Genomic DNA, 10,000 nt, shown 5'->3' with positions numbered 1-10,000 from the left:
AATGACATGGAACGTTTGGAAAAATATTACTGTGTTTTTGGGCAAACAAATTTCTTATCCAATGCTGAAAAGCTCCTCCGCCAACTGAAAAGGTCTGGTTTCCTAAGGCAATAATATTCATTTCAACAATAGCAACGGAGCCACGGTCAATAAGGTGATAAGCATTTGGATTGAAAAATGTTGGATTCTCGAATAGCTTTTCTACGACCTCCATGAGTATGCTCGAGTTCCTGCGTGCGGCCAAAACAATGCGTGAGCCAGATCCAAACGGTAGAAAATCTGCAGCGACAAACGTTTTCCTTTTGAGGTTTCCATTCTTTTGTTCGCGATCTCGTTCGTGCTGCGGGATCTTTGCCGCCATTTCCGTGATACACTTGACTACTGTGGAAATTGGGCCTCTGTACTTAAGAATTTGTTCAGTGCGCAGGTGAACAGATATGAAATTCCAACCCAACGCTTTTGATATAAAATCACGGGCAATTTCCAAGAGTTTGTCGTTAAAAAAAGAAACATCAGGCGTTGAAAGACGAAACTGGATTGTTGGTGGCAATGGAAAGTTGGCTCGGCCTGTCGTACCATTTCCTCTCCACTCCACAATGCCGATGCACGGTCTATCCTTGGTAACTTCGTTGTGGAATCTCTCCATCGATTTAAGAATCCCCACGTCGACGCAAATAGTTTGTGCAACTTTAAGTCCTTCGAAGAATTGTTTGTGTTTACGGCCACTCCATGAGCAAGGAATCACTGAAGGCTTTGTAACTTTCCTCTCTTGTCTTAAGCGTGTGGCTTGCGGTTCGTAAATAAGATACATCAGCAAATCCAATCGATCGTGGCAGATATCTTGAAATGTCTTCCAGGTTGCAAGAGTGTTGTAACCGTGGGAGAGCAGCTTTTCATTAAACAAAGTCAAATTGAAGTAAGACGCCAGTGTCAGGAATTTGATATTTGGATGTTTTGCCCGGAAAGTTGAGTTTCTTACGAAAGGCTGAACAGCGTGACCCCCGCTAAAAGTGGCTAAGGCTGCGAGAGCAATGAGATTATTTGTCGCCATCGTGAGTTGCTCCCAATAGTTAAACGCCACATAAAACTTTCGAGGTTTTGTCAAAGCAGGTTCGCTTTTCAATAAGGCATCTTGCATATCATTCGAGTTACTTGTGCGACTTACTACTTTCTCCATGTCCTTTCGACGCGCCTGTATTTGCCATATTTGTACAGTTATTGACACCACTGCGGCAACTGCAAGAAAAACAAAGAACTTGAAACGTATCCGCAATGAAGACATTGGTAAAACGTTTCGCTCCAGAGCGGATCATGACTGGTTTTTTATATACCGGATCCGAAATAATTAATGTCCCTAAAACAAAGGAACACAGCGAACGTCACAATATATTATAGCTAATTAGCAAGGCCAATTTAGTCCGGTGTATGAAAGTCTACCCCAGGGTATTCCTTTGTGAGATAACGTGCCCAGTGGAATGGTACACCCAACTGTTGTATCGGAGCGAGCTATTTAATTACTGGAACCAAACCCTAATGGGTTATTACAAGCAAGCTCACACGGACGAGCGAAAAAACTAGACGAAGACTAACACTAAACGACATGGCTATTTATGCGCGGTAGACATTTGCATGCAAGGACTAAATGCTTTCACTGAAATGCGAGGGTTCATTATAGCACCTCCAACTACGTTATCAGGATAACATTTTTCCCTCTAACATTCCGGCAATGCAAGGCTGTGCCGTTTACTTTTCAGTACAGAGAGAAAGACACAATTCATTGCTGAGCGCTCACGTCCTTAAGAATACCCCCTGAGGGTTGGTGTGGGGGGAGTGGAGAGGAGCAGCGTGGTGAGGTGGCGAGGAGGCGGGACATTTCTTAAAAGAAATATTTTTTATGTTTTTACAGAATAGTGATCTACAATATCATACATTTTACAGAGTAATTAACTACATTATATTACATTTAACTGCATTACCCTATTTGGACGTTACAAGCTACCTTAACATTGCGTTAATACGAGAAAATAATTAACAATTATTCCATGAGCGCGCGTTGAATATGAGATGATAGTTAGCCAACAAGGCGGGCAAGTTGGGGCATGACCAACCAAGCGGGGCAAGTTGGGGCATGACGCAATGTCGGTTGTAACCCTAACAGGTGAAAGAAGGGGGCGTGCATAAATTAGGGGCATGTTGGGGCATGACGCAATAACGGTTGTAACCCTAGCACGTGAAACAACACGTGAGCAGCGCAGCTGTAACCCTAACACGTGAAACAAAAACACGTGCGTAACCCTAAAATAATGTTTCGTAAGGTGCGCATAAAATAGTACTGTGTGTGCTCTGGAGTTGAACTGTGAATATGATAAGGAATCCGTACCAATCTTCTACGATAGAGCAAGGGCTGAGGCCGTTTGCAAATGCAAACACGCTCCCTCGAACAGAGAACCTTCCACCGAGAATTCCTTATAAGAAAACGTCGAGCTTGTTTCATAAAGACAAGGTAATTAGAAATTGTATGGTGCATTATTTAAAGGAGAACGTACCGAGTTTGTCTGAGTTGAGAAAGTGTTTATCTCTCGCTTTTGGAAAATAATATTATATTGCAGTAAGAATGTCTAGACCTAGACCGCAACTCAGACGTAACAAATCTTCGAGAGTAGGAGATTCTAATCGTCATTTTTATCTTATTACCCGCAGGACTGCTAAACACAAAAAAGACTTGTCAGTTCTATTGTGTATTCAAGATCAATCTGTCACTAAGCATTCAACAAAATTGAACCAACAAAATGAGAGTTATTGTGTAACAAGAGAAAGCTATTGATATCAGGAGACATTAAATCGAACCTAGGCCCTGTTGCTCATGGAACGTGTACACATGCAGTACTGAGAAATCCTTCTATAGCACTGTTGCAGGCTCGATTTGCTCAGAAAGGATTGAAGACACTAGACACTGTACCTCAGATGGTTCATGCTTCTTTTCTTCAGTTGCCCACCAGTTATACAATGATCCTTCCTATCACATGAACGTGCATGCTGCTGGAGTCGAATACGTCAGAAACAACCGTCAAAAATTTATTGGACCAATGTTATTACAGAGCAATTGTGGGTGTGTTGTCACATTAACATACATGGTGTGATGCACTTATTGTGCAAGCAGTTTCCGATGCATTAAAGTAGTAGTAGTAGCTAGTAGTAGCTTTATTAATAAAACTATTGCAGCCTTACGGCTGAATTACGGATTATTTACTTATAATAATAATTACTATAAAAATATATAAAAAGACAAAAGTTTAAAATGATGTAAGCACTCCTTAAAATCTACAATTATTAAAAGTGTATACACAACCCCAGGTTCGATTATTGATTTGCATAACAAAAATTTACAATAGCTGTTATTACAGTTGAGCCCACGTTTCAGCGGTGTTAGTTTCAGAGCGCGCGGAAGCGAGGCTTTCGGGTCAACTTTCGATCAAGACACAAGGAAGAGTCTAGTAAGAGATTTGGCGTGCGAAATGCGCAAAAAATAATGAGTTCCCATCCAGAATTTATGTTTTTCTCAGAAGAAGAGAAACTACAGCTGTTAAATGGAAGCTGCCCTCGCCATCTGACAAAGCCTACGCTGAAAACGTGGCTTTCTTATCGTGTAGGGACAGCAAAAGATGGTTCTGCTTCGAGCGACGCAAGCAAACGCGAACTGATGCACAGGTAGGCGCAATTAAGATAAAATATCGTTATCCTTGGGTATTTGGTCTTTTGAAAGTTTAGTGTTCTGACATGAAAAACTCCTATTTTCTGCAGAGTTGTGAGTTACATTAAAAATGGATGGGAAAGCAATTTCACTGAGAAATGGCAACACTTGGCACCAAATGTCATAAACACATTTTCCCCGCCAAACACGAACTCCTTAAACTCTCGTCAACCCGAGTTTCCACAAGCAGCAAACTGGACTCCCATCCAGAAAGCTGGAGATACGTTTCCACCATTCACTATTGAAAACATGATGAATTACTTTATTACTAGAAAATCAGCTGATGATGAAGGAAATAAAGACTACAAGAATTTGAACAGTAAGGCGTTTGGGCTTTTTAAGCATGGCCATGTCCAACGAATTGAAATTGCGACAGAAGAAAACACAGATCAGATCTACATTAAGTGCGAATGCTTGCCAGAGATGAAAAAGAATTTGACTTACAAGCTTCACGTGTCTATGATAAATTCAGGAGAGCAAGCTGGTGAGATCACCTATGCTTGTTGTAGTCCATGTCCAGCAGGGAAAGGTCCATATGCTTCTTGTAAACACCTTGCAGCTTTATGCTTTGCACTTGAAGAGTATGTGGGATTAGGGCAGAGGAGGGAGTTCACCACCTGTACTGACAGGCCTCAGACATGGAATCAGCCACGAAAACGCAAACTTGACCCAAAGTCTGTCTATGAAATAGATTTCTGTAAAAAAGTGTATGGCAAAGAGAAGGCAGGAAACACAAAGATTCTTCACGACCCTAGATTGCTTGTATACAGAGAGCCTAACACTGAGAAAGCAAACCAATGCCTGCTTGATAACATCAAGGAGGCTAATTTAGAATGTGGTTTTTTCAACATTTTGTCACATGACAAGCATCTTACAAATGCATCTGTTGAGACCCAACAACTTGTAGTAACATTATTTCACCACCCAAAGAACAACGAATTTCACTGGATGAAATTTATGAAAGGGCAAACAGAATCAAGAAAAATCTCTTTGTGGATTCACATGAAAGGGAAAGAATAAAGGAGGAAACAAAACAGCAAAGTGGATCTCAGGAATGGTTTGAGGCCAGGAAAATAAGAATAACTGCTTCAAAATGCAAGAGAGCAATTCAGAGACCCACAACTAGTCCTACTAAGGCTATGATAGAAATTCTTCACTTGAAAGAAAATTTTCAAAGCCAGCAAATGAAGCAAGGACTTGAAGATGAAACTAAAATACTGAAAATGTACGAAGAGAAGCTAGGTTGCACGGTCAGTAAAGTAGGATTCATAATTTCTTCTACACACCCATTTCTTGGTGCATCACCAGATGGAGAGGTACTTGAAAAGTGTTTGGTAGAGGTGAAAAGGATCTTTCCTGGGACAATGACTTTGGAGGAGGCAGTGTGTAGGCGAGGGATTTGTAAGAAATCTAGCAATGGTCTTATTGTTAACCAAAAGCATGCATACTTTTACCAAGTGCAGCAGCAGCTATTCTGTTCAGGTTTTAAATATGAAGATCTGGTTTTGTCTGACCTGAAGGAAATTATTGTCCTTAGCATTAAAAGATGCTCATCTTTTTCAATTCAGTGTATTCCGAAATTGCAAGTTTTTTATGACCAATTCATTGCTCTTGAGCCTGCATATCCTCGTGTGGCCCTGGGTCTCCCTCGACTTGGCAAAGCTGTTAGAGGAGTGTGACATACAATGCTTGATTCTAAGTAGCAGATCAGTTTAACAAGATTCTCAAAACAATTGTAATTTACTTATGACTCTTTCAGTTGGTTGCAGAGCCATTCAAATCTAACCTTGTTCCCAGGGTCTCTTCTCCTCACATCCCCGGAGTGGGAGACACCCTGGGAACAATTACAAGATTTGATTCAAACCACCTTATCAGAAAACAGCGAAGTGTTATCATGAGGAATTTGAGGACATCATTGCAATAATAATATATTATGATATACAATAAGAATGTGATATGGGTTCTCTGCTTAAAGATTTTATTTGATTGTTATTATTATTGTTGTTGTTGTGACTAGCAAGATTTCTTTCTACTTTAACCAAGGAGAATTAAAGTTGCATTTCATGACTATCAAAAAAGCTCGTTTTCATATTAATTAATAGCGAAGTGTTGTCACTTTGTTAGCAAGGTTGCAGATAACTTAAGTATGCAACTTGATGCAGCCCCCTGCAAATGCGCTGTCCCCCGTCCCGACTTAACAGGGCCTGAAACAAAACAAAAAGACTACCATTACTTTACCAGAGGGGACATAAAGTTTGTGAGCATCGCACATACAAAAAATATCATGTCAATTAGACCACTCTTGCATAGAGTTGTTGGAATGAAGTCTAAAATGTGGTAGTTCTTTATCCGTTCAGTTGCACGTTCAACATGGATTCTAAGACTTACAATTCGGCGGGTTGCTAACATTTCCTGTTCAGAAAACTGTCCTGACTGATTCATAAATGGAGGGACATTAACCCTGACACCTTTAGAGGCCAACATTTCCTGAATATTGAATCCACGATCTGCCATGACTTCATCACCTCTCTGCAGTTTGTTAATAAATCCAGACTTGCTGGTTATTTCCTTATCAGAAATAGAACCGCCATACAGGTCTGAAATAAAACATACACTACCACTTGGAGTAATACCCACCAGTGCCTTAAGAGTATTACTGTTCTTATAAGTTGAAAAGGTAAGCTGTTGTGCTTCTGGGTTGCTGGGTTTCTCTATATAGATCTCAGTTGCATCAATAATAACAGTTGTTCCCTTGTACTTGTTCTTAAAGCATTCAGGCTTATGTAATTCAATAATTTGTCTCTCAGGGAAGACTTCTAATTCTTTAAATCTGTAGTACATAAATTTCGTCCAAGTTACAATAATTCTGCTCACAAGGCTCTGGGATATTTTAAATCTTGCAGCCAAGTCCTCCTCGAGTAAACCAACTTTGAAGCGACATAATACAAGGAAAAATTCTTCCTCCACGGACAAGGTCCTTTTGGGGCCTGCCTTTTCTTTCTTTTGGGCATCTTTTTGTTCACTGTTGCTGTAGACTAGTTGGGAAGCTGCTTCCCTTCCTAAAAAGCTAAGAACCATGCTGAAAATTTCATAGTTAGGAAACCCAGTATAGAACTTAAATAATTTTGGATTACCCTTAATACTGTTAATATTAAAGAGACTTTTTTGGAACATATTTTCCAACTCTTTCCTCAGTTCCCGTTCCTGTTCAAGCTGTCTCATTTTCTCAGTAAGTTCGTCTTCAAGTTCCTTTCTTTGAGTCTCCAGAAGTTCATTTAAGCACCTCACCTCGTCTTTCTTTGCTTCAAGCTGGTTCATTAATAGTTCCTCATTACTTTTAAGTACCTCAGTTTTAGCGGCGGTCACACTCGGCAATTCGGATTGCTGAGACGGAAAAATAACTGCTTCTTCAGGTGATATTTCAACAGAGTCAGGTTGGGCCTTCAGTTGATTTGCGCCAACCGGTGACGAACGATCAACAGGAGCTTTTCGCTTGGGCTTTGCCTTCGGTGTAAAACTGAACCTTGTGGGCACGGATCCAGGTTTCAGATACGCTCTTCCTCCCATACGGTGCTTAAAACATTCCTCTGAAAAATGTCCGCTACAAAGATATGAATGCTTGGAAACCGGTGGGTTTTTTCTCTTCATCTTGGCTAACCACGCTTGAAGGAGTTTCCTGTTCTTTATTGGCAAAGAATGCCACGATAGTTTCGCACATCTGGGGTTGTTACTTCGGTTAACACATCCATATGCTATACAGTGCCTTGCCATACTTTTCACGATAAAATTAGGCCAAAGAAACCACAAACGACTCGAAAAAAAACCAAGAAAACAGTCATCGGAATCAAGAAATCACAGAAGTCTTCGGTAAGAAATTTTTGTTTTGACCCGAAAGCCTCGTTTCCATGCCTTCTGAAACTAACACCGCTGCGACGTGGGCTCAACTGTAATAACAGCTATTTACAATGAAGGGCATTCGCAATGACAAAATGTTGCAATACATATAAATGAATCCAGTGAGGGGTGGGCACCACTAACTGTTATTAACATTATACATCTAGATGAAAGACTATGTTTCAGCAGTTCAGTTAGATTACAGTCGAACCTCCACTAACGGCCACCTCTCCACAACGGCCACCTCTCTACAACGGCCACTTTTTTTTGTCCCGGCGGACAGCCCATACATTACCTCTTGTTTAAACCTCTCCACAATGGCCACCTCTCTACAACGGCCACTTTTTTTTGTCCCGGCGGACAGCCCATATATTACCTCTTGTTTAAACCTCTCTACAACGGCCACCTCTCTACAACGGCAACGGCCACTAAAGCACGTCCTCAACTGGCAAAATAACCTCTCGACAACGGCCAAGTTTTTCAGCGACTGACGAAAAAGTCAAGAATGGTCACGAGATTTGATCTGTGTGGCGCGTCGATGATTAATCTCGGCAAGTCTATCATTTAAGATTAAAATACAGTACTTTTTTGTAAGAACCCTTTTTTTAGAACATACTTAGAACATATTTGTTTTTAGACTACGAGTAGTAGTCGCTAACTTTGGCGATCTTTATCCAGCGAACACAAGCACGCGCGAGAAAGTCACCTTCCGCGAGGAAACGCGTCGCGAAGGAAAAAAAAATGGACAAAATTATCGACTTTACTGGCAGTCTAATTTGTTTGTTTATTTTTATTTTTGTTTTCGTATTTTTATTCTCGGGTTGGTTGGAGGGACATCTTGTTCGCGGCATCAGTGCAAGTCGCACAAGCATTTGACAAGCAACTTGATACCACATGACAGGTTTCCGAGTCACGTCGTCTTGATTTATTGAAACACCTATGCCATCATGTATCTGTGTTTTTAAACTTTGGATTACAGCCATTTGCACGAACTCCTCTCGCCAGTAAATCGGTAGACACAAGGTATCTCGAGACCATACCCTGCCCCTCTGTTACCACGTTTTCCAGTCACTTCTAAATGCCCAGATTTTGTTCCTCGCCTCAAAAATTTTGTCACTGCACAAGCCATTAATCTCGGCACATGTCCAATTACTTCATCATTAGTTGTGACTTGGTTCGGGTGAACATCATTCTTGCGCTCTGTCTTGTCTGTGTTTCCTGCATTACCAGCTTTCTCTCGCACTACAGCCACAGCATTGATATCTTCGATGTTGCTGGGTTCACACTTAAGTTGTCTTTTCTTGCCGATCTCAGGTTCCCATATGTCCACGTAAGCATGATAGCAACGTACAAAAGCTACCACTTTGATACATGTACTGGCACCATTCGGATCCATGTTTCGTCGATGATAAATTATTAGAAATAAGCCAATCACAACTGCTCGAGACCATTGTTTGTTTCATGTCGATGTCTATATCGAAAAAAGGCGGTAAAACCGGCGATTACGGCTCAGTGTGAAACTGTTTGGATGGCTACAAAATGTCCTCCCGAGAGTGTTTTTCGTGTAAAGCATCAACAAAGTAAGTATGCATTACTTGCAGAAAACCGGTGTGCAATCGTGAGGGGTGTTAATATGCAGCCCTAGAGGAAACCGAAGGTTGGAAAGCCTTCCAAGGCGTGTCAAGATGTGGTGTCTGCTACAGCAAGAGTAAAACTGGTTTTGAAGATTGTCCAGAACAGTCATTACCAATAAATTCCGGTGGGCCAAGTACTACAGAACCTACAAGGGCAAAAGAGAAACGGAAAAGCATAAAGCAAGACAAAAATCGAGGAGTTAAACGAAAGTTTCTCACGCTAAAAGAAAAAATTGAAGTAATCGAATACGCTAACAAAAATCCATCTGTCGGCAGTAGAGATCTTGCTGCGAAGTTTTCATGCGGAAAGTCTCAGATGAACAGCGTCATTAATTACGTCAGAGAAATTCTTGTTAGAAAAGTGGGCATCTAATGGGGTTGGAAACCTGGAAAGAAAGCATGGTCGTTCCGAGCAGCAGTATGGTGAGCTCAGTAGGATTCTGTGGGAGTGGTATCAACGTTGTAGAGCGTCTAAAATACCAGTCAGTGGTCCTATGTTACAGGAGGAGGCACTTGCCATCGCTTCAAATGGCTGGTTAGAGAAATGGAAAAATCAGCACAACCTCGCACAAAGAAATGTAGCCGGTGAGGAAGGCGATGTAAATGACGATACTCTTTGCAGCTGGATGGAGAGAGTCAAAGAACTCACCCAGGGATATGCCCCACAGGATATCTGGAATATGGTTGAGTCGGGGGCTCTCTGGAAGCGTTGTCTGAAAAG

General features: G+C 41.2%; 2 protein-coding genes across 2 annotated transcripts in view; both read left to right on the top strand.

Moving 5' to 3' along the window:
- LOC138043589 (phospholipase DDHD2-like) overlaps positions 1 to 10,000 on the top strand; it is a 51,649-nt gene that overhangs the window by 27,380 nt on the left and 14,269 nt on the right. The window lies entirely within an intron of this gene.
- LOC138043590 (uncharacterized) lies at positions 3,465 to 5,565 on the top strand. Its single transcript, XM_068889939.1, has 3 exons — positions 3,465 to 3,708; positions 3,802 to 4,614; positions 4,647 to 5,565. The coding sequence occupies exons 1-3, from the start codon at positions 3,530 to 3,532 to the stop codon at positions 5,428 to 5,430; spliced, it is 1,776 nt and encodes a 591-aa protein (XP_068746040.1). The 5' UTR covers positions 3,465 to 3,529; the 3' UTR covers positions 5,431 to 5,565.

This window comes from Montipora capricornis, chromosome 3, assembly GCF_036669925.1.
Source record: "Montipora capricornis isolate CH-2021 chromosome 3, ASM3666992v2, whole genome shotgun sequence".
NCBI classification, from domain to species: Eukaryota; Metazoa; Cnidaria; class Anthozoa; order Scleractinia; family Acroporidae; genus Montipora; species Montipora capricornis.
The sequence above is the reverse complement of the archived record's forward strand: the minus strand, read 5'-3'. Positions and strand labels throughout refer to the sequence as shown.

Excerpts from the sequence above, each read along its gene's own strand:
- LOC138043590 (XM_068889939.1), top strand. The coding sequence starts at position 3,530 with ATGAGTTCCCATCCAGAATTTATGTTTTTCTCAGAAGAAGAGAAACTA. Across the intron at positions 3,709-3,801 it reads AAACGCGAACTGATGCACAG|AGTTGTGAGTTACATTAAAA; the intron begins GTAGGCGCAATT and ends TATTTTCTGCAG. Across the intron at positions 4,615-4,646 it reads TTCAACATTTTGTCACATGA|AACAACTTGTAGTAACATTA; the intron begins CAAGCATCTTAC and ends CTGTTGAGACCC.